The following is a 25,576-nucleotide window of genomic DNA, read 5'->3' on the forward strand; positions in this document are numbered from 1 at the left end:
ATATAAATGTTATTAAAATAACACTGCATTATTGTAGGTGAACAGATCTGTCTCTAATGTATTTGCTATGATGTGATGAATTCCAATAACTAACATTAATCACTGTGTAATTTAAATGATGTTAAGACAACATTAGAGCAGCTGTAGCTGTTCCTTCTGATTTTCTACATGTTCAATTGGAAATAAGGGTGTGTGTGTGTATTTTTTTGTTTTCTTATTTTAATTTAGTTATTTATTGATTTAGCCTAACTAAATATCCCAAAATATAGCTTTGCTTCTGAATTATTGTTGTAACCAGAGGTTTAGTAATAATACTCTCCTGTTGAGGAAGTTTCTTACTTTGATAAGAAAGTATTGTGTGTTTTTGTGTCACAGGACCCTCGCAGTAAGCATAAATTCAAGGTACACACATACTCCAGCCCCACATTCTGTGACCACTGTGGATCTCTACTGTACGGGCTCATACACCAGGGGATGAAATGTGACAGTGAGTCTAAACCTACACACACACACACACACACACACACACACACACACACACACACACACACTCACTGAACCAACAGTGTGTCACAATGAAACCCCTCATACAGTGACCTCTGCTGGTGGTGATGATGCATTACATGATACACTGTTTGATCTACTCTGTTGTAAGTGATAAACTGTTATTTGGAAGTGATGCATGGGAATGCATATGTAAAAATATTTTGTTTTTGAATATTTCATATGTTTAAATAATTGCATGTGTGGTTCACATCTAAATACAGTTGTTTATTAAGTGTTCTGTATATATTTTTGCTAGTGTGGGTGTGATCTTTGTGTGACTCTGGATGTTTGTGTGTGGGTGTGTGTGTGGGTGTGGGTGTTGGTGTGTGTGTGTCCTGGTGTCTGCTGTGTTTGTGTGGGCATTTCTTAGTAAGTAGTGAGTGAGAAGTAATGAGTAAGAACCTACACGTGTAATGCTGTCAATCTAATTATGTGTGGTTTTCTGCAGCTTGTATGATGAATATTCATAAACGATGTGTGGAAAATGTTCCCAGTCTGTGTGGAACAGACCACACCGAGAGGAGAGGACGGCTGCATATCAGTGCTAGTATCACAAATTTTGTTCTCACCGTGACCAGTAAGTTCACACACACACACACACACACACACACACACAGTTTTTATACATATATGTTATTAATGTTATTAAATTCAGGTAATTTAGCAATTCACAGCACCCCCTGCAAAAACCCAGAACACTGTAACATCTGAAATACCCTAGTAAGGGGCGTAAGTTGTTTTCAACAATGATAATAGTAAGAAATGTTTCTCGATCACCAAATCAGCATATTAGAATGATTTCTGAAAAAATCACGTTACACTGAAGACTGGACTGAAGTAATGGCTTTGCCATCACAGGAATTACATTTAAAAATATATTAAAATAGAAAAGTTATTTTAAATTGTAATAAATTTGCAAAATTTTACTGTTTTTATTGTATTTTTGATCAAATCAAAGCTGCTTTGGTGAGCATAAGATACTTCTTTCAAAAACATTAAAGAAATCTTTCTAACCCCTGTTTTTTAGCCACTTAGTTTTGGCCACTTTTCAGATGCTCAGGCTAATCTAGCTGAACTCAAGTGTTCAGTTGAGGACCAGCTAAAACCAATTTAAATCACCTTGACCAGCAAATATTACACGTTTGGTTATTGGTTATCTGATTGGTTGATCTGATTGGTTGTCTGGTTTTATAACCTCAGACACTAGAATAAAAGTCTCTTAGGTTGCACTACTCGTGTGCAGATATTTGGTCCTGGCATGGATAAAGATTTTATTGTTATAGAGTTTAACCCTTTACAAGAAGGTTCCATTAGTTAATGCATTAACTAACAATGAGCAATACATTTGTCTCAGTATTTGTCCATCTTTGTTAAAGGGGTCATGAACTGCATTGTTTTATTGTTTTATAATGTTTCCTGGGGTGCACTTATAATGTTAGTATGATTTTTACATGAAAAAAATGTCCTACCCTGATTTTAGCCTCTGATTTGAACGCTCTGTTTGAAGGGGCTTGTCTGCTGTGAGACTTCTGTGTAAACGCCCACGGCTGTGATTGGCTGACATCTTTGCATATGAAATAGACAAGTATTACGTGCGGAACTCTCTCGAAAACTTTAAGCACATTTTTACTATTACAGTTCTCAAGGTTTACTAATCGTGTTATAGCATTACATTTAGATCATGGCATGAAAGGTTGCACATTCCACAACGAGTCGTTATCTGGCCCTGGTTACAATAAAAGCTGTTTTTGGACTAACAAGGACGTTTTCAGTTCTGAAACTTACAGGATATTCTTATAGTGTGATGACCTCTTATATGTGAAAAGCTCAAGGAAATTTTTATTTCCCAGTTCATGACCCGTTTAATGTTAATTCTTAAAAACATAACTGTTCGTCGTTAGTTCATGTCAGTTTTTGATTTTAATGTATTAGTAAATGTTGAAATTAACATGAACTAAGATTAATAAATGCTTTAGAAGTATTTTTCATTGTAATTAACAAGTGTTTACAAATGGAACCTTATTGTATAGTGTTACTGGTTTAGATGAGATAAACAGCTAAAATAAAATGCACTGGATTTTTATGTAATTTGGGCTTCTTTTTTTTATTGGTCAGTTGCTTTTCCAAACAAATTCTCTTCTGATAATTTACTCATCTTTATGGACTGAAGTTACTGAGGAAGGGCTTTGTTCAGAAACTAGAAAACCCACAGCTGTGCTGGTTTTGAATATGGAATGTTATAAGCAAATATGGTCGGTGCTGTTGTGGCGTATGTGATATATTAGCTGGGCAGAAAGCAAACTGCTTTACTAGCATAAACTTTCAGCCAAGCATGCAAATCAGTAGAACAAGAGAACAGAATGGAATGGAAATGTTGCAGAAATGGTGAAGTTTGAATGTTTTTAGCTTGGCTAAAGATGATTTCTAGATTCTCGATAAAAAAAAAGAAACTCGGCAACAAAGTGTTCTAAACGAGTCTGTGTTTTTCTCAGCTCTTTTTGCCTTGGGCAGAAACAGCATCCTCTGGAAACATGAGATCAATCCGCCAACGATCGCCCCACATCCCATTCACAGCAGCTCACTCATCCATCAACTCTCTAGAGCTACATTTAGAGGGCTGTGTATATAGATAGCTGAAGTTTCATACAATTTGCCTATTATTTATAGCATTCTTACAGATTCTTGAGTGTCAAAAGGTGTGCTGCAGTTGACATTGTTATAAAATATTCCTTGCAACTAACTACTACACCATGGCAACTGCCTGGCACAGCCTGATCAAACAACAAACCTTAGCATAGCAATGCCTGAACAAACACCAAAAAACATGAACAATCACCCAGCAGCATGGTAGCAATATTCTATCAAACACACAAAACACATTAGATGCCGCCTAACAACACCCAGAACAGCCTAATGTCACACGCAGCTGGAAACTACACAAAATAAAAGTGCTGGACCTAAGCGCAGGCAGTTGTTTTATTCAACATAAACACAAAGTACTCAGGCAACTGTCAGAAACATGAGCAGAACGACTGGTTAAATGTGTTGAGATCAGACAGTGAACTGAACAAAACACTGGGCTTAAATACAAAGACAAAGTAATCAAGAAAACAAGACACAGGTGCGTAATAAATCAAACAATGAAAAAACATAGAAATAAACTAAAACCAAGGAAACTAAAATGTATAATAATCCACCCAAAACAGACACAAACCCAGATTACCTGTTACGCCTAGAAACTGCCTAGCAACCATCTAACAACGCCCTAGCAGCCTAGCGACTATCTAACAATGCCCTAGCAACCGAGCCTAGTAACCATTCAGAACACCCTAGCAACTGCCTAGCAATTGTAGTTTAGAAATTTAGTTTAGATCAGTGGTATTATTGTTGTCAACTAAACTACTAAAAATAATTTTCGCTGAAATGAATGAGATGTAATCTAATTTAGATCGAATGGAGTTATAAGGTTTCAGAAGATATAATAATGCTATAAAGTCCTGCATTCATTGGTTTTCACATTGTGTATTTTAATTTATAGTCAAGGAGGCTCGTAACTTGGTGCCAATGGATCCAAATGGACTTTCAGATCCATACGTGAAGCTTAAATTGATTCCAGACCCAAAGAGCGAGAGCAAGCAGAAGACCAAAACCATCAAGTGCTCCCTCAATCCTACTTGGGATGAACACTTCAGCTTGTGAGTGAAAATTAAACCAATCTGCAGTGCAGTTGTGTGGATGTGGATGTTTTACATGTGTGCAATGTCTCTTTCCATCTTCATGCCACCATAGTAACCTCAAAGATACAGATAAAGACAGGCGTTTGTCAGTGGAGGTGTGGGATTGGGATCTGACCAGCAGAAATGACTTCATGGGGGCCATGTCTTTTGGCATCTCCGAGCTGCAGAAACAAGGTGTCGATGGATGGTAAGCACTACCATGATGGGATACACCCGCACATCAGACCTCAGTGCTCGAGGTTTGAGACCATCGTTTTGATCTGTTTGGATTGTAGGTTTAAGTGTCTGGGCCAAGAGGAAGGGGAATATTTCAATGTTCCAGTTCCGCCAGATGGAGAGGAGGGCAATGAAGAACTGAGGCAGAAATTTGAGGTGACATCGACCTTCTCATTTTGTTGACACATTTTTATTTTATTTTTTACATCTAGCTTTCCTCTCTTTCTGACAATATTCTGAATGTTTCTTGTTTTTGAAAAAAAAAAATTATTCTTTCAAAAACGCCAGAGAGCCAAGATCGGCCCTGGCACTAAGAATATAGATGGCACTTCAAAGAATGATATCTCCAAATATGATGCCAATGGCAACCAAGACCGCATGAAGCTCACAGACTTCAACTTCATCATGGTGCTGGGCAAAGGCAGCTTTGGCAAGGTAGCACACACTATTGTTTATATTTTCTTTTTAAAGAAATTAATCACTTTTATTCAGCAAGGACAATCATTTAAAAGTGACAATACAGTCAATATTTCTGAAGGATCATGTGACTCTGAAGACTGGAGTAATGATGCTGAAAATTCAGCTTTGCCATTAGTGGAATAAATTACACTTTAAAATATATTTAAATAGAAAGTGCTTATTCTTATTGGTAATATTATTTTACAATATACTGTATTTTTTTTAATCAAATAAGAACAGCCCTGGTGAGTAGAAGAGGCTTTCAAAAACACTAAAAAGAAAATCGGTTACACTTTATTTTAATGTGTCCTTGTTGCCCAGTGTAATTATACATTTAAGTACTGAGTTGATTAATTTACTACATGTATTTACTATAGGGTGAGGGTTTGATCTAGGGTTAGTTGGATGTTATTACTACAGTGAGTGCATATAATGTATATAAGAAGGACACTGTTAAATAAAGTGTTACCAAAAAATCTTACAAACCCCAAACCTTTGAATGGTAGTGAATATTTAGTATCCTATAAAAGGATTTAAAAGTCTGTTATTTTTCAAGACTTGTTGAATAATCAGAAAATAAGGAGAGAAAAAACACAACATTTTACCCCATACTCATCATTAAATAATTTAAAGAGACCTTCTTAACAGCAAATTTATTTATAAATGAAATACATATGGGATGTTTAACAAAAAACATGTAATTTCTATGTAATTTAACTCTCATCATGTCAATTATACATAATTACTCAATATTTACACATTTATTTTACATTGAAATAAACTATCAATTAATAATGAAATGATTTGAATGTCGATCACAGTATTCATGCTCTGTCGTTCTCCAGGTGATGCTTGCCGAGCGTAAAGGCTCAGATGAGCTGTACGCAGTGAAGATCTTGAAGAAGGACGTGGTCATTCAGGATGATGATGTGGAATGCACTATGGTGGAGAAGAGAGTTCTCGCTCTCTCTGGCAAACCACCCTTCCTCACCCATCTCCACTCGTGCTTTCAGACCATGGTAAACATCACACACACACACAACAGATTCACATATACATGACAAACACTATGATCTCCTACTCAATTGTGGTGTTGTTGTTTGTAGGACCGCCTTTACTTCGTGATGGAGTATATCAATGGTGGAGATTTGATGTATCAGATACAACAAGTGGGAAAATTTAAGGAACCCCATGCTGTGTATGTATTTACTCCCAAACACTTATGACTTATTGAACAAAGTTCAATTTATTATTATAAAAAAAATATATAAAAAATATATTAAGACTGCTTTATTTAATACTTTAATGGCTGCTGACAATTCAGCTTTGCCATCACAGGAATAAATTACATTTTAAAATATATTCTAATTGAAAAAGTTCTTTTAAATGGCAATAATGTTTCACAATACTATTATTTTTACTGTATTTTTGATCAAATAAATTCAGCCTTGATGAGCAGAAGAGACTTCTTTCAAAAGAAAAAAAAAATCACACCAACCCCAATATTTTAAGTATTTTAAAATATTACTGTTGTCGCCATTCTATAAAAGCAATCATCATAGTCATCGATTTGTGGTGTGTCTAATTTTGAATATTAATGTTTATGCCAACCAACAAAACTACTGTTGTTTAGATTTATTCCTACATCGGATCAGTATTTTAACTGGTTTTAATTCTATTTTTTGTTTACCATCAGGTTCTATGCTGCAGAGATTGCCATCGGCTTGTTCTTTCTTCATTCTAAGGGCATTATTTACAGGTGACATGTTTCTTTGTTTGTTTGTGACTGTACTCTGAATGCACATGGGTTTGACATGGTGGAAAAAAAAATTAGAACGGTGGAATCTAAGCATAAAAGTTAAATGCAACAATTGCAATGCATTATTTTTTGTCAATATACCACTGTTGTGTAAATTGTCCCTTGGTTAATTTGTGTTATATTTTTTTAACTAAATTATGAATAGAACCAAAATAATGGAACCAAATTTCATGATGCATTGCATTGTTATTAAAGAACTGTTGTGATAGAAAATGATTACTAATAAACGTGTGTATGTGAACTGTTCTTTATGCCCTGGGTTTGTGTAGAGATCTGAAGCTGGATAATGTGATGTTGGACGCTGAAGGCCACATTAAAATAGCTGATTTTGGCATGTGCAAAGAGAACATGTTTGATGGGGCCACAACCAAAACCTTCTGTGGCACTCCAGACTACATTGCCCCAGAGGTGTGTATGAATATATGAGTGTATTGTGTGAATTAGAGCGAGTGTACACCAGGCATATAAATGCTCTTCTGTGTAACAGATCATAGCATATCAACCGTATGGGAAGTCTGTTGACTGGTGGGCTTATGGAGTTCTCCTGTATGAAATGCTGGCGGGACAGGTAAACTAATGCTACGTTCATTGTGGGTCTAAATTCCAATTTAAGCCATTTTTAAAACAAAATTGTGATAGATACAGTGATGCCAATGTTTTTCCACCCCTTTAGCCCCCTTTTGATGGTGAGGATGAAGATGAGCTGTTCCAGTCCATCATGGAGCATCATGTATCTTATCCGAAATCCATGTCAAAAGAAGCAGTGGCCATATGCAAGGGGGTAGGTGACACACACAAGCACACGCTTTATACATTTTGGTCTATGCTTGGATACACTAACAGACATTCTGACATGTTTCTAGCTGATGACCAAGCACCCAGGGAAGCGTCTGGGTTGTGGACCGGAGGGAGAACGAGACATTAAGGAACACGCTTTCTTCCGCTACATGGACTGGGAAAAGCTGCAAAATAAAGAAGTTCAACCCCCCTTCAAACCTAAAGCAGTAAGTAATAATACAGCTGTTTGTATGTGTGTGTGTGTTTGGTTACATTTTATTTCGATAGTGCACTTCAGACATTCTACTAACTTTTACATTTTTAGTAGACTGTCCGCTAAAGGCCGGGACACACCAAGTACATGAGGAAACATTACTTAGTTTTTCTGTTGTGTTCCGCACCGTTGGCTGTGGTCAGACGCCATCTGGGTTTTTTGGGCTGATTCACCATATTGAATCTCCGTTGGGCCATCGGTGAGAGAGAGCAAACTCTGATTGGCTGTTCAGCTTAGCGAACGAGTCAGTGCACAAGAATAAAAGCGAAATTGATGAAAGCGAGCTAAGAAGTTAAGACGGTACTGACAGAAGGCTTATAATTTTACGTCATCTTGCATGAGATTTCGAATGCACAAATATCTTTATAATAACATGAGCCGTCTGGAATGATGAAAGTGATCAACGTGATTGATATTCCAAATTGTAAGCAAGCGCTGCTTTGTTTACGGTTTGTATGTTTGCAGTCCTAGTTTTGGTTTCCCTTTTTGAATGATGAAAATAGACTATTGATGTGTGATGATACTGACAGATATTTACTTGCACGCAGGCGCAGAACGCACATGCTAGTTGACCTTCGCCTTTAGTCCTTTTGGTGTGTTCAAGCACAGCTTTTTGGCCGAGAGGCGGCAACGCAGTCGGCTTTCGTCGCCGCTAGTTCTTTGACGTCGGCTTGGTGTGTCCCAGGCTTAACACTGTATTTTGATTGTCCCCCAAAAGACATTCAACTGACTATAAGTAGCTTTGCAGGTACATGTCAACTTATTCTACTAACCCTAACCTAAAAGTCTAATAATACTCTAATGAGAGTTAGTTGACATGTAGTTGCAAATTAATGAGAGTTAGTCTACATGTAGCTGCAAAGTTACTAGTAGTAGAATGCCTAAAGTGGACCATCTAAATAGTGTAACTTTGTTTATATCAGGAGGGTGCATTGCGGCACATGTGGTAATAAAAGTACAATGGCATCCTTTTTACACTTCTCTATCTCCTGGTACACTGTATTTTAGCATATCTCTGTTATTTAAGTGCCTAATTTTCAGAGAAGATTTTGTGCATGTGGCCAAGATGCTGTGGTTCCACCCGGCTCAGTGCAGGAAGTAAAACGTCACAGTTCATGCTCCGCTGTTAAACCGCAAAGATTATGTGAACACTAATATGTGAAGGTTAGCTTTCAGATTCAGACGCACGAATGTTGTAGAAAACAATAACGGAGCATTTTAAGACTTTAAGCATTTTGACTGTGCAGATTTGATGGGTTTTCAGTGTTGTTTAGTGTGGTCTGACACAGGATGTGGAAATACAGTGACCCCAAAACATATTTGGACACTTAAACCACACGAAAATGTATGAATGGCATTTATTTTAAGGAAGTATAGCACACTTTAAGAAGAACATTTCATACAAAATAAGTTATTAATGATAAAACAACAGCTGATTTGGCTGAACAATGTGAAAGCGATTAATGGTAATCCACTGCTTTTATATATATACATACACACACATTACTATTCGGTAAGATTTTTTAATGCATGTTAAAGAAATGTCTTATGCTCACCTAGGCAGAATGTATTTGATAAAAAAAAAATAATATTTAAAATAACTGTTTTCAATTTGAATATATTTAAAAATAATATTTATTCCTGTGATGGCAAAGCTGAATTTTCATCATTACTCCAGTCTTCAGTGTCACATGATCCTGACCTGATGCTCAAGAAACATTTCTTATTATGATGAATGTTGAAAAGAGTTGTGCTGCTTCATATTTTTGTGGAAACAGGGATACAATATTTTCAGGACTCTTTGATGAATAGAAAATTGAAAGGAATAGTATTTATTTGAAATAAAAATCTTTTGTAACAATGTAAAATTCTTTACTGTCACTTTTGATCAATTTAATGCATCCTTGTTGTATAAAGGTATTTATTTTATTCATTGATGGTAAAACATCGTACTGACCCAAAATGTTTGTACGGTGTGTATATGCAATATTATATTCATAGCTGTTGCAACAAAGTTTAGTTCTAATAATTAAAGTGACAATAATGCTAAGGTAATTGCCAATGTTTTATTTTTTAGCTTTTAAGTATCTTGTATGAGTGTATCCATGGCAACTAGGCATTTAAAATCATGTCGTACATGTTAAGAGGGGCTAATGAGATTTTTCAGATCATTACTGAACACCTGCTCTTATTTGTTACCAAATGCATTTAATAGAAGTTGCGAGTATTATGAGTATTTTATGTTTCATTTTATTATTTGATTAATTTTCTCTTCTTTGTGACGAGTCTTTGTGTATAGATGACCATATAACAGTGCTGCCGGAGTCAGGTTAATGTTAGATAATAAGTGTTATATCTAATAATGCATTTAACTGTGGGCTGATTGGCCAGTTTTAAATAAACATTAAAATATTTCATTAAAATGATTTCATCCATTCACAGGTAAGTGATGTGGATACAGATACCGTATTATTTCCTCACTATCCCTCTTCACTCTCTCACTTCTTTTGAAATACTTGGAATTGTCTAATTCCACGGATCACATTTTTCTGAATGCTGCACCTTCATCAGCTGAAAACAAAATCCTGCTTTAACATGTGCTGACTTACATTCTGTAACAGCATCAGAAATATGTTTCCACCACAGAAAATGATGTGCATGAAAAGTTTTGCAGGAAGGTGATTGTAATCCTTTGACTGCCAATATATTTTAGTTATGCAATACATTGCTCATCATTTTCTATCATTACACATCCCCTCAATTAAGACTGTTAGTACAGAAGTACCGTTGTTGTTATTATTACCACACTTTTGAATGGATTCTTTCCCATTTCTTTTTTTTCCGCATTTGAGGCTTCCATTTGTCATGAATTCCTCATTTGGTTGCTCATGCCGTATCATCATTTTCCCATCCCATATCTCTCTTCTCTCGTCTTCTCCACAGTGCGGTCGAGAAGCAGAGAACTTTGATCGTTTTTTCACCCGCCATCCTCCCGTCCTGACCCCTCCTGACCAAGAAGTGATTCAAAACCTGGACCAAGAAGAATTTCAGGGCTTCTCGTACATTAATCCAAGTTTTGCATCTGTGAAATCCAAGTAGCCAGTTTTAGCCAAGCACAATATAGGGACCAATGAGATTACAGATCTTGAAATTACATAGTTTGAATGAGCCAATGAGAGAGTTCAACCAGATTGATGGAGGAATGGAGGTAATTTCAATCTATATTTCTTATTATTTCTTGTTTGATTCAAAGGATAAGGAGAGAGATTGACTAACTTTGTAAATGAACATATAATGAGTGAGTGTGAGCGAGGTTTCGAGTATTTGATTCTTGTATATCATGGACTGTAGTGTTACGGGTCTTAAAAAAACAAAAAAAAATATCTGGGTGAATGCAGTGTCCACGCTCCATTTCACTCCAAAATCAATATTTTTTTGTGAAAAGAAATGAGCCTGTTTTGGGAGCATAAGGATTTTTTTTTTGTTCCATTGTGACATTATTGTCATGACATTTTAATGAGAATCAAATAAATAATATGCTTAATTGTGATGAAAATGTCACAATGCAACAAAAAAAAATTCTCATTTTAAAAATAGGTTTAATTTTCTTTATCGTTACAGAGCCCCTCACATAAAATGCGGGAAGAAAAAATATGCACATTGTGGCCACGAATTAAGAGTTCGTTCCCACGACTTAATAATACATCAGCACGTTTTAATCATTTGTCCCCTTTTTTTTTTTTAAGTATATCATGCACACAATATAATAATTTGTACCTTAATTTTGACCGATTGTGGCCACGTTGTAATAATTAATTTCCTTGTTTTATTTAAACCAAAACGAGGGAACGAATTAGTTCAGCGTTTACTGGAACAAGGGAACGAATTCTTAATTTGTGGACAAAATATATTTGTGTCCGCATGTCATGTCCGGGGGCTCCGTATATTCCAAATGTTTCTTCTTTTTTCCCAGTTTGGAGTGAAATGTGACCTGGACATGTCAGTGACAGGTTTTATGAGATTCTTTCATTGCCTCTGATGTAACATATCTTTAGAATTTTAAATATAGCTGCCAAATCTATCTGTCTCCCTATAACATACACACACTTACACAAACCATGCGCCTCAGATGAACCATTTACCACTTATTGATCAGGATGTTTACTGGGTCACCCCATTTTAGTGCTTTTTTCGGTTGGGTGTCGTACGTGTGTTTGTGTGAAACTGTGCCAAGTCAGAGATAAAAGTTTAGGAGCTGGTCATGCAACGTGTAGTTTTCCAAACCCAAGTGCTGCTTGGATACTCATAACCACATCCTTAAACCAACTGGAAATGATAGTGATGTAACTACAACAACTTAATTCCAGACATGATGATGATGATGATGTTGTAACTACCTACGAGAACATATCTTTTTATGTCATTATTCTGCCAAATCTGTGATGTATGAGATTTTTTGACTTGTTTCCTGTGCCTGGCAGTGTTTGGATCAAATTACTGTGAAACTGTGGACAGACTGTTTCTATAGAAGAAAATATATGAATATGTATTTGGAATATATTAATGATCTCTGTATGTCTGTATATTTTCCTCCTTTGTGTTTATTCTTGCGCACACAAACAGTGCCGAAACAAATGATCTGGATAATGATATTTTTAGATATGTACGTTAAAATACAGGCCATAATATGTAGGCCTACCATCATTTTTAGATGAATATGAATACAGCTGGTGAATATATGTCTGCAATTTTAAATATGTCTTTAATATTTCTCAATGTTTCTGAGTCTGTAAGATTTATGTTTTTGAAAGAAGTCTCTTGTCCTCACCAAGGCTGCATTCATTTGATTTTTTTTTAAAAACAGTAAAAAAAAAAATAAGAAAAAACAGTAATATTGTAAAATATAATTATGATTTAAAAACACTTTTCTATTTTAACATTTCTTATTTTTGTGAAAACCTTAAACCTTTATTTTCAGGATTCTTTGATGAATAGAAAGTTTAAAAGAACAGCATTTATTATATAAATATAATTATTTTATCTTTATTGATACTTTTGATCAATTTAATGCATCCTTGCTGAATAAAAGTGTTAATTTCTTTCTTTCAAAAAAAAAATCTTTTAAATGATCCATTGAGTATAAAGAAAACAAATTCCAGCTACAGCGATACCAGATACTTGAGGATAATCCAGCAGGGAAAGGATGATTATTGACATAAAATGTGACAGATAGTGATAAATGTTCACAATGTGAATAGTTAATAATCCTCCACAATGCAAGTACACTTTCACTACTTGACCAGTGTTCAAAATATTCTATCAACTCTTCTGAACTCGTACATGCTTAATAACTATTACCAATTGCATACCTGCAAAATAACCATCAGCGAACAGCAGATCCATATGAGAACAAAAGGAGTGTTTTATATAAATTGTGCATTTGGACTTCTGGTTCTCATGAGAACATGATGGCGCAGTTATTGAGTAGATACAGGGACCAGACTCTCAAGAAGTACTTCTCTCCAAGGGCCCTTATTCTTGAGCTGGTTTGGGCCTCTAGCAGAAGGTAGGACCTTGTTGATTGTCCCGTCTTGACTGAAAGGGCATTTGGTGTCTCTGTTCCTGGTTTATGTGTTTAGCAGAACTTTCTTGAGCTGTTTGTCTCCAGTTGGCGGCTGGACTTGATGTCCAGACGTTCATCTCATTCTCATGAGTGTGTTTTAGATGTTAATGGTCCAGTCTGCTCTCCTCTGTTCTGTCCCTCTATGTTTTTTGTGTTTTGATTCTGCCTATTCCAGACTGACTCTCAAAGTTCTGTTTTTGTCTTGAGTTTCTGATTCTGATGTAACCAGCTGTGGGTTCCTCTTCATCAGTTTCCTCCTCTTGGTCTTTTTTTTGCTGTTTCTGACTTCTACGCTCATTATCCTCTGTGATGTTTCTTGTGTTGTCTTAGAGATATGCGTTCGTAATGATGGACGTTAGCTTTAAAGTCAACATAAAACCTAAATGGTCCCTATTCGATTTCTTAATACACGTTCTTGGTGTTTCGGCATTTTTTTTTTTTTCCCAAAGTGCCTAAATCATCAACATGCTCCGCCTCTGAAATCATTTCACTTTTCTGCTGATGTCACCAAGGCCTTGTGGGCTATTGGATAATCTTAACCAATTAGCATTTTCATGAGCAATTTCTTGTTGAATATCCTTACATCTATTAATGTTATTCATTTATAAATATACATCGTTCTTTGTTCTTTCTCAACACAGTGATTAATTTATGTTAATTTATGCAACTTCAAAAGTTTGGGGTCTGTAAGATTTAAAAAAATATATAATGCTTTTATTCAGCAAGGATGTGTTAAATTAATCAAAAGTGCCAGTAAAACATTTATATGAAATTTATTTGAAAATGCTGCTCTTTTGAACTTTCTATTTATCAAATAATCCTGAAAAAAAAAATGTTTTAAGCAGCTCAACTGTTTTTAACATTCATCATAATAATAAATGTTTCTTGAGAACCAAAATCAGCATATTAGAATGATTTCTGAAGGATCATGTGACACTGAAGACTGGAGTAATGATGCTGAAAATTCAGCTTTACCATCTGGAATAAATTACATTTTAATATATTAAATTATTTTTAAATATAATAATATTTCACAATATTACAGTTTATATGCAGAGACTTCTTTCAAAAACATAAAAAAGTCTTACTGACCCAAAACTTTTGCACAGTAGTTCTAACCCAAACAATGAATCAGATTTGATATACGTTATGATGATCAGTATTATGGTCACATTCATAACTCTCTTTCTCTCTTTTTCTTCCAGAAAAATCGACGCGACACTGGGAATTTCGACAAGGAGTTCACCAAGATGGTGGTTGAGCTGACGCCAACCGATAAACTCTTCATTATGAATCTGGACCAAAATGAATTCCAAGGCTTCTCCTACACCAACCCTGAGTTTGTTATTCAGGTTTAACGCCAAACTCCAACCGATTGCTCCTTTAGGTCGTGTGAGAGAAGGAGACGCTCGTATTACCCAGAAAGCATTATTTTGTCCCAGTGCATCTTGATTGTCCTCTCTCTTCACTTTAAAAAGGCACAAAACCAGCAGGATCCAACAGAACCAAACCAGGATTATACTCAGTTTTTCAACCAAGGCCTCGGAAACTCTTGAAATTGAATTTGACAGAGGAGAGAGAACGGTTATAAAAGAGTGTATTCATAGTCTCCATGAGAATGTCTTGTCTTTTCATCTCCAAGAGAATTATCCTACCTCTTTCTTTTATGCATTCTCTCCATATATTCAGTCAGCTTTTTAACTGCAGCCCCTCGTTTCCAGATGAATTAGCCTGACAACATGCAGCACTAATGGATTTGTTTCTCCAGAGTTAATTAAGCCTTACGCAACCTTGAACCTTTTAAGTTCAAATCTGGTTTAAATTCGGTAAAGTTCCAGTGCGTCGGTGTAGATAAGCAAATATGCTCAAGCATATCATGCTGGATGATATCTTTCAGCTTGCTCTGAGCTTCTCAGCATTAGCATATCATCAGAAGCACAACAGTCAAATAATGATATCCTAATGGCCTTTAGTTTGCTACTGGCATAATGGCTTCTGTTCATGAGATGCTCTTAAAAATTAATTATTTGTGTATGTCATGATAGCTGGAGGGAATATAGGCCATCAGGCTTCATTTATAATTTACGTGCAACTCAAAAGCATGCACATCAAGCTTTGAAAGTCAACATTTTTATGTTAAAACGGGTCACTTTAGAGGCAAAAATATGTTGATTGTTTACCTTTGTTTTATATATCTTTTGGTATGAAGTATATTTGAAATAAATAGAAATCTGATATTAAAACAAAAGAGAGAAAGAGATTTCCGAGAAACATTGATATTTGAAATCTGTGCTCCTGTTATGACATATTTATATTAGATTAAAAGTCAATATTATGACATAAAAAGCCATAAGATATAAATAGTTGAAATTTGAACACTAGGCCATTATGAGATAAAAGTCGAAATTATGATATACCAAGTCACAATAACAAAAAGTCAAAATTAGCACATAAAAAGCCAAATTTGTTTATATATAATTTTTTTGTCATAATTTTGATCAACATTTTTGAGTTTTTGTCGTATGACTTTTAATGCCATCATTTATATTCTTAGAATTAAAATTATGATTTTTTTTTTAATGTCAGTTGTGACTTGACTTTTAACTCATAATTATGACTAAATATGTCATAATTTAAACCTTTAATGTCAGAATTGTGATTTACCAAAGCATTATTGTTTTTTTCCTCTTTTGTGGAGGAATTCGATTTTTTTTTTTTTTTGAGAAGTTTACATAATTCCCATTTTAGGGTTAAAAAAAAACAGTTTGAGAAGGAAACTTTCTGAAACCCCGACACAAAATGAAATCAAAAAGCAGTGACTGTAGCATCAAGCAATATGAAACAAATAGATGAAAATAAGCTTGCGGATAATGAGACATCTATGAGGGCACAGAACAAATGCTATTGCTATTTGACTTCTGATTTGCAATTACAATCTGATTTCTACCTTTATTGTGTTTAAAGTATTAAGTTTCACCATTTCTTTTCAATTGGTTTGCAAACAGATGACAGATGCATGCGGTTGCAAGCCTTGATAAAGTGCGTTAGTGCTGCGAATTGAACTGGCATCAGAGGTTGTTCCATGCATATCACTGGCTGCAGAGAATGTGATTCTTGAGCTGAAATACTCCAACTAGCAGTCTTGACTGAACCCCTAATGTGCCATATATTTGGTTGGGGCGTCTGCAGTGTTTAGGGAGCTCATTATGTGCCATGTGTCTGTGTTAAACAGACTCCATAAGGAGTTTTAGTCTACCCTATGCATGCCTGGTAGAGCCCTTGCTCTTTAACTCGGTGTTTACTTATTAACCAAGTGTGTCAGTAATGGTTGGATCTGTTGTAGCATAGATCCTTATAAGGGTGATGGTGTTTAAACATTTCTATTTGTTAATGTTTCATTTTGTAATTAGATATATGAAATAGAAATATAAGTATTCTAGTCTTCCAAATGAAAACACATCGTGTGATCATGTAAACAGTGAGTATAATCTGCTTTTCCCGAGGTGATAAATGGAAAAGTGAGGATAATGTAAAGATAATATTTATTGTATAGTGTATATGGAAGGATACAAGTTTATGAAGGACCTCTATCCTGAACTAAAGATGAGAAAGCCAGAACATAGGATAGAAAAGCTGTTATTTTAACTGGATGTTTCATGAGAACGTGCAGATTAAATAAGTGATTATACAAACTGACAGCCTTATTACCGTTCCTGTCCTGAACTATTAAATCGCTTTGGCATGCGTACAACTGTAAATTAATAATGTGGCCTTTACGTGATCAAAGTAATTGTCACACCTTTGAGGGAAAAACAACGTGCACATTTTAGCATTGTAAACCCCTTGCCCTGGTTCATTTTTTAGTTTTTCTATCATGTTTTAATGATGAAGACTTTAAAGGGCTTCCTATACAAGAATCAATCCCCCAAAATGAGTTTTTATACTATGCAAGACAGACGCATGTCAACAACGACACAAACACATTAACATCCAGACAGCAGCAGTGGCTGGCTTTGGGGGAGGGCTATCGCTGGTGATTGAGATATATTTTGCATGTTGTTTATTTATGCTATGTGGATTATTAAAGCTGAAGTTTTAAAATGCCAATCTGTGTGTTCAAAACTTGTATGATGATGGGTTATGAGTCCCTTTAATCCTACACTCTCAGAAAATAAAGTACATAATTGTACCTTTAGGGGAACAATGGCTTGTCACTGGGGCTGTACCCTCAAGGGTACAATATTGTACCTTAACCTTTAAAAGAAATGGTACATATATGTACGTTTTAATACTTTTTGACCCTCAAAAAGGTACATATATGTACCTTGAGGTCTAATAATAAGCCCTATGGGGTATGTTAGTGTAGATTGTACCTTGGGGGACAGAAATGGACTACTGTACCCCTATTTCTGACAGTGTATGGGGGCCCATTCACAAGAAACTTGTCTGAAAATTATAGGATTTTTTTCTAGCATTTTATTTACAACAGTTACTGCCTAACTTTTGCCACAGACATTGTCGGACCACAATAGGGAGGCACCACAATATTCGTGTGTGTGTGTGTGTGTGTGTGTGTGTGTGTGTGTGTGTGTGTGTGTGTGTGTGTGTGTGTGTGTGTGTGTGTGTGTGTGTGTGTGTGTGTGTGTGTCCTGGTCTGCGTTATGGGGACCAAATGTCCCGACACAAGTATAGTAATACCAGTAAATTTTGACCTTGTGGGGACATTTATTTTTGGTCCCCATGAGGAAACAAGAGTATAAATCATACATAAAGATATTTTTTGAAAATCTAAAAATGCAGAAAGTTTTGTGTGATGAGTAGGTTTATGTGTTAGTGTAAGGGAATAGAATATACAGTTTGTACAGTGTAAAACCATTGTGTCTATGGAATGTCCCCATAAAACACAGCAGAAACCAGAAACCCAACGTGTGTTTGTGTGTATAAACCATGATACTGAAAAACTGGGACAATTATTATTATAATTATTATTTTTGTAAAATACAGTGTTAAATCTATTTTCAAAAAAATATAGTATCCATGGTTTTAAATATCAGTCATTATAGTAAGTCATCATTGGGAGACAAATAGTTTCCTGAGAATAAAAGTATTATATAAAGCAGCGACTGTAGATTATGAAACATACAGTCAGGCTGAACATTATTATTCATGTTACATTCAACATGACCATTAGAACTTTTACATAAGCAGAATACTGAATAATAGGCTACAATGTAGCAACTTAATAATGTATACCTGTAAAAAAAAAAATATATATATATATAATAGCAGTGTCCATCTATTTTACAATTATTTTATATGATTTCATTGACGATTTCATACAATTTTATAATTTTTTATAAGATTTATATAACATTTTTGTTTTGAAAAATCGTCTGTGAGGACTGAAATAAGTTTTTGTTAAAACATTTTTTTTTAACTCTAATTCAATTTAAAGTGGTTTAAATAGAGCAATAGGCTACATTAAACATCAATTAAATGTGCGCTAAAATCGTGTCGCCTTTTATACGCAATTAAAAGTCCCACCTCATTTTTACAGTTTTAAAATGACGTCAAGTTCATTTGTTAGCTAGTGCATGTTCTTCTTTAAATTGTACAGATGCTCTTTTACATTGCGTAACTTTGCACTATCGAGCGCAAAGTCAGAGGCGGTGCTTTACATTCACAAGCACGAACAGAGACCCACCAGAACTCCACCAAAACCACCTCAGCATGTTCCACGGGAATGCGCACACTTCAGTCATGGGCAAACTTCACTTATCTGAGGGAATACGGAGAAAATCTGACATCACCGCAATGACTTTAGGGAGAAAGTTATTCTTGGAGTTGATTTTTGATGTGTAAGGTAAGTTTGGAGCGTCAAAATGAGGATTTACCTACTTGAAGGAGATAAGCCTGAATTGTCTGTCTCACTTAACGCGTAAAACCGCACAGCACGAGGGACGCGTGCCAAAACTTCACTGACATGTTCGCTGACATGTGAGAGTTCATTGAAACCAATGAATTTCCTTGTGGATAAGCCGGTCGTGGCCCTCACAAGTGTACACTGATGCCAGAGAAACACCAGAGTGCAGGATGAGGGTGTGTAACCGTGGAGTGCAGATGCTCCTCACCACGGCGGGGGCTTTCGCGGCCTTCAGCCTGATGACCATCGCGGTGGGCACCGACTACTGGCTGTACTCGCGTGGAGTCTGCAGAACCAAGAGCGTCAATGACAATGACACGAACCGAAAGAATGAAGAGGTACTGACGCACTCAGGGCTCTGGAGACAGTGCTGCATGGAAGGTACATTCTTTTCAAAACTGCTTTTTATGTGGATGACATGATAACAATATCTAATTTAGGTAATATTTCTAACATGATAATCATTTCCAGCTAAAACACCTTGTTATTGTTGCAATAAAACTGCTAGCCTATTGGAAAAAATTGGTAGGCTATTCATCAAATGAATGAATTAAATGACAGAAAGGTTATGAAACCTTAATGCAGTGATTGGTTGAGATTTAATGGTTGATTTAATTTAATGTACTGAATAATTAAAATATCCGGTAACACTTTGTTTTACACTTACAGTGTCATTGTTAGTAATAACTATAAATTATGCATGATTACATGCACCTAACCCTAAACCAAACCAAACCAAACCCTGATCCTAACTAACCCTAAGTACATGTAGTTACTTAATATTACTCAGTACTTAAATGTATAATTACAGTGTAACAAAGATACTTTAAAATGAAGTGTAACCAATATTCATACTCATACATAAAAGTATTAAAAATCACCTTGCTACTTTTTTCATTGTACAATAGTTTTACCATGTTTTTTTTACATGTCCCATGCTAGTATCATGCTAGTCTTTGAAGTATGTTGGGTTACTCATGAATATAGTAAACATTATTCAATATTCTCTATTATATATATATATTATCCTATATCATCTCTCACTTATTACCATGGCTCTCACTTTTTTTTGTTGTAGTGTGTTGGCTATAAATGTATCAAAGTTGGAGCCAAAACAAACCCCTTTCCTTTTGGATGATTTATTTATTTAATTATTGATTTAATTATTTTTACTTTCTCTCACAATGCGCCTTCCTCTAGTTTCGACCCATCTCTCACACCCTACTCTCTGACCTATATCAGTTCAACGTCAATTCTTTTAATGGAATGTGTAATGAAGCGTTCACTCTGTTAAAAGGGGCATCAAAGTGGCAGCGTTCACTTTACGAGAGTAAATGCGAAAGCTAGTATGAGATGTTTAAGATGAATAGACAGTTATGAAAGATGGTTGGGCACAGACCATACACTTTCTCTACAGATGTCAATTATGCACACATCAACAGAAATACAGTTCCTAAACATATGTGGCATCTACCCCACACAATAACATGTACCCCGCCCCATGTGGTGACCATTTTGTTGATTTTGTTGTTGAACATAACAACTAAAAAGAGCAATGGAGACCCACTTTTTAAATCAATGCCTCTTTAATCAGCCTAGTTCATGATTTTTGATAAGTGAAATGACACTATAAGAAAAAGAGAAAATGTGTTGCCCATTTAAAAGAGAAATAGAGTGTTTGCCTGTCTGTGTGTTTTTTAAGAATGACTAATTAGATGGGAGGATATTGATATTGTTAATGATTTGATAGCATTAGTCCAATCATGTGGAAAATGGCATTGGCCATTAACTGACGCATGTGTGACTGTGAAGGCGTCTGGATGTGTGTGTGTGTGTGTGTGTGTGTGTTTCTTACAGGCATGTTTATTGGGGTTTGTAAGAGCATTGATCATTTCCCAGAGGACGCAGATTATGAACAAGATGCTGCGGAATATCTACTACGTGAGTATCTGCAAATGCTTGACATTCAGTTACAGGTCAAACACATGCAATAAAAAAAACATATGATAAAAATAACACTTAAAACTCTATAATGCCCAATTAAATACCAGTTACTGGAATTATCGTCACTGTTAAAAGTGGTTAAAATATGAAAATGTTGGATTCTGAAGACATTTTTCATATTCACTGTAAAAAAAATAAAAATACAATGTATGAAAGATCCCATATTGAGTCATTATGATTTTACATTAGTTAGAAAAATTATAGCAACATTTGACTTTCAGTTCAATTATTTAGATAAAGCACAACAAGGTAGCACTTTATTTTACAGTGACCTTGTTACACGTTACATTTAGTTACTGTAGGAATAACTATAAAATATGCATAATTATGCAACTAACCCTGAGCCAAACCCCAATCCTATTCCTAACATGTAGTTAATTAATATTACACAATACTTAAATGCATAATTACATTGTAACATGGACACCTTAAATAAAGTGTAGCCCACAACAAATACTACTTGTGTGTGAAAGGAAATAATATGGCAAAAAATATATACACTAATAGAACAATCAGTTACGTATACATTTTTGTTGTGTGTGTGTGTGTGTGTGTGTGTGTGTGTGTGTGTGTGTGGCAGGTGCTGTGCGTGCCTCTAGTCTTTTCCCTATAATGAGTGTTGGACTGCTGTTCATTGGTGGAGTGTGTGTAGCCGCCAGCGAGTTCTACAAGAGCCGACACAACGTCATCCTGTGTGCAGGCATCTTTTTTGTTTCAGCTGGTATGTCCATGCACATATATAGACTTTTACATCGTTTTTTAAATGGGTATGCACCATAGATGTTATTTTCAAATACATCTAAATATGAAAATATCTGTATGTGGCAATCACAGGGTGAGCCACTCCAATAGCAGCCCATTGAAAGGTTTAGATTTTGCAATATTTGTAACTTTTTAGCCTTTGACCAGTAGGTGGCACTGTAACCAAATTTATGGCAATGACATGGAAGCTAATTTCTGCCACATGCTACACAAAATATCATGCTTTGGTAAATCATAACAGACCCTTAGCAAAGACTTCCCCCCCCTTTATTACTGTTGGTATGTCTGACAAGCCATGGCGCTCTCACGCCACATATCATGTTCTCACGCAGTGAAAACTATATCGCGGAGCAAAGAGGACACTGACAACGCGTCGACAGACAAGACAAGTTATTTTTGGTATGAAAAAAAGTCTTAGCTTTCAAATCTTGTCATTTTTAAAGAAATTTCAAACAATAAATACCATTTTGTTGCTCTTTGTGTCGTGACTGATTGCTGTAGCGCCTCAGTTCAAGCGGCACATGAACCGATAATCTCTTCCTACTAGTTATAGCACGAAATAAACATAAATGAACATCAGAAGTTATGTTGTTTCAACCGCAGAAAGAAGTCAATGTACACCATTTTTCAAGTTCACGTTAACCAACATTAAGAGTTAGTTCACCCAAAAATGAAAATTCTGTCAGTAATTACTCACCCTCATGTTGTTCCAACCCCGTAAGCCTTTCGTTCATCTTCGGAACACAAATTAAGATATTTTTGATGAAATCTGAGAGTTGGCTGGCTCCTCCATAGGCTGCTAGGTAATTGCATCTGCCATCCCAGAAATGTTAGTAAAAACATCGTTAAAATAGTCCAAGTGACTACAGTGGCTCAACCTTAAGTTTATCAAGCGACGAGAATACTTTTTGTGCGGCAATTTTTTTTTTTAAATATTCAATATCGACTTTATTCAACTATTCATTTTCCTCTGTGTGGGTCTCTGAGTGAGTTCACGTAGTGTAACAGCGCAGCACTTCTGGGTTGTACGTCAGAACGTAGGCTCACTATTGGCCGACGATGGTCATGCGTGTGATACTGGCCAATATTGAGCCTGCGTTCTGACGTACAACCCAGAAGCGCTGCGCTGTTACACTAAGTGAACTCACTCAGAGACCCACACAGGAAAATGAATAGTTGAATAAAGTCGTTATTTTTGTTTGTTTGTTTGCGCACAAAAAGTATTCTCGTCACTTCACAAACTTAAGGCTGAGCCACTGTAGTCACTTGGACTCTCCAGTCTGGTTTGGTAGATTCGCATAAATGATTGGTGAGATTGCCTGTCAATCAAACTCCTGGAGAAGGGTGAATTATGACAGAAAAGTCATAATAATGGCATAAAGAGTAGAAATTATGAGATAAAAAGTCAAATATGACAAAAGGTAAAAATTATGACAAAGGTCATTGACAAAACCACTTATGACAAAAAGTTTAAATAATGATAAAACGTAATTATGTCATAAAATATTGATGTCAATTATAACTTTACTTTTCATTTCATAATTATGACTTATTTGTCCCACAATTTTGACTTTTAGTATCAAAGTATCTCATAATTTCTACTCTGTATGTCATAGTTATGATTTACTGAAGCATGATTTGATTTTGGGTCCCCCTCTGTAGGCTACTGTGGGTCTCATGTTCAGTACCCCCTCTCTGATAAGGGCCCCTTTAATCATCCCAACATGATAACTTCTACGGACATTTAGCTTACTTCTAGGCACATTTTTTAACAAATATGTCCCCAATTTATAACTAGGTTTGAAACAGTCCACCGACGTGGATTGCAGAAAAAGAAGGACAACTGATCGCATGTATTTCTTTCAGGTCTCAGCAACATCATTGGCATTATCGTATACATCTCGTCCAACGCTGGCGACCCCAACCAGAGCGAGTCCAAGCGCAGTCACTGGTACGGCTGGAGCTTCTACTGCGGCGCTCTTTCCTTCATCATAGCAGAGACTGTGGGAGTCCTGACCGTGCACCTGTTCATCGATACACACCGTGTGTTGAGAGCGCGTTCGCATCGCACACTCCAATCCAGCACGCATTCCCTGCAGCATCACCGCTCGTCCAGCTACCGTTCCCGCTACCGCTGGAGGCAGGGTCCAAACCGCTCGTCTGACTCCCGGTCTCGCGAACCCTCCCCTGCCCGTCAAGGGAACGACCTCGGGCTGTACGCCCTGGGACGCGGTCTTGCACCCACAGCTACTCACGCGCTCGCGCACAACTCCGTCAGCACCGGCCATGGTTTTGCACATTTTCACAACTCTGTCATTGCTAATAACAATTTTACAAATCGTCAGAACTCCGTGAAATCGAACTCCGTGCTTCCGCACATACAGAACTCGCCGAGCACCGAGAAAGGGTTTGTGTTACCAAATGCACAAAATTCAGTCAAGCCGGAAAATGGAGTCATGCTGTCGCAGAACTATAAGCTCAACTCTGTAAATCCCAGTAAAAGCCCAGTGCACGCGCAAAATTCTGGGAATGACATTGCGCACATGCAAAATGCTGTAAAAGAGCCCTCATATGTGTCTCAAAGTGGCACTGCGGCAAGAAGAACAACTCCAGTGTGAAATGAAATGCTGCTGTTATTTGAAAAGCTATTTGACAGATCTGAGTGAAGAGTAGCTATTACATTCACTGAATATGCATATTATTTGCTTTTAGCTTTATGTACTTAATTACTCAATGAATTGGTGCTGTATGTGTATATTCTGCTGTCTTTATGCAGAAGTGAACTTGCTACCGTACCTTGTCCTTGGATGTTTTTTCGGATGCAATACTCACAATGGCCACATGAAGAGCAAAGTGCATCTGTCATGTCAAAAATAGACACTTTTCCACCATTTCTAGATCTGTATGAATCGTAAAATCAATCCAGTAAAAACATAATGCATGACTCTCAAGTCAGTGCTCAGACATCTGCAAATTCCAGCCAGTGGTAAAACTTAATGTAATGATGTTTTAAATCATAAAACACAAACTAGAACTTTTAAGCTGATAATGTATGCTAGTGTTTGGTAACTGTTCAAATTTTTATTATCCTCAAAAGAGAAATTCTCAGTGTAGCAAATTGCATTCGGTCTTTGGTGTACATTTTATGTGAGTCTATTAGATTGGGTGATTTAACAGACAATTTTATACAAATTAACTGACAACACAATTGATAGGACAGAAGGCCTGGAGCAACGGGGTTTAAGTGGATTGATTTTAGACTTAATGAGGACAGAACAGGATGGTGAAATTAGTGTCTGGCCTGGGTCACACATGACTATGACTGAAACTTGAACCCATGTTTTTGCATATTAGCTAATCGGAAAACGCATAAGCGTCTCACTGCCTCATTCATTTGACATGGGTTCTCTAACTCCAGGGTTGTTGTCACACATTG

General features: G+C 36.2%; 2 protein-coding genes across 3 annotated transcripts in view; both read left to right on the forward strand.

Moving 5' to 3' along the window:
- prkcba (protein kinase C, beta a) overlaps positions 1–17,558 on the forward strand; it is a 30,213-nt gene extending 12,655 nt beyond the window's left edge. The window contains exons 4-17 of one of the 2 annotated variants that reach the window (XM_082165886.1): positions 376–487; positions 995–1,123; positions 4,085–4,241; positions 4,336–4,470; positions 4,559–4,655; positions 4,788–4,934; positions 5,804–5,977; positions 6,065–6,156; positions 6,655–6,717; positions 7,047–7,185; positions 7,265–7,345; positions 7,451–7,558; positions 7,641–7,781; positions 14,657–17,558. In XM_082165886.1, the coding sequence (XP_082022012.1) occupies positions 376–487; positions 995–1,123; positions 4,085–4,241; positions 4,336–4,470; positions 4,559–4,655; positions 4,788–4,934; positions 5,804–5,977; positions 6,065–6,156; positions 6,655–6,717; positions 7,047–7,185; positions 7,265–7,345; positions 7,451–7,558; positions 7,641–7,781; positions 14,657–14,809 (1,728 nt within the window). In that variant the 3' untranslated portion in view covers positions 14,810–17,558. Of the gene's footprint in view, positions 1–375; positions 488–994; positions 1,124–4,084; positions 4,242–4,335; positions 4,471–4,558; positions 4,656–4,787; positions 4,935–5,803; positions 5,978–6,064; positions 6,157–6,654; positions 6,718–7,046; positions 7,186–7,264; positions 7,346–7,450; positions 7,559–7,640; positions 7,782–10,771; positions 12,584–14,656 lie in introns of those variants that run through there. The other variant, XM_082165885.1, reaches the window with a different exon arrangement.
- A 1,335-nt stretch (positions 17,559–18,893) lies between these two features.
- On the forward strand, positions 18,894–25,467 carry cacng3a (calcium channel, voltage-dependent, gamma subunit 3a). The gene is made up of 4 exons (XM_082165559.1): positions 18,894–19,755; positions 21,232–21,315; positions 21,959–22,099; positions 24,007–25,467. The coding sequence occupies exons 1-4, from the start codon at positions 19,545–19,547 to the stop codon at positions 24,756–24,758; spliced, it is 1,188 nt and encodes a 395-aa protein (XP_082021685.1). The 5' UTR covers positions 18,894–19,544; the 3' UTR covers positions 24,759–25,467.
- The last annotated feature ends 109 nt before the right edge of the window (positions 25,468–25,576 follow it).

The sequence above is a fragment of the Leuciscus leuciscus genome, assembly GCF_965113295.1.
Source record: "Leuciscus leuciscus genome assembly, chromosome: 3".
NCBI classification, from domain to species: domain Eukaryota; kingdom Metazoa; phylum Chordata; class Actinopteri; order Cypriniformes; family Leuciscidae; genus Leuciscus; species Leuciscus leuciscus.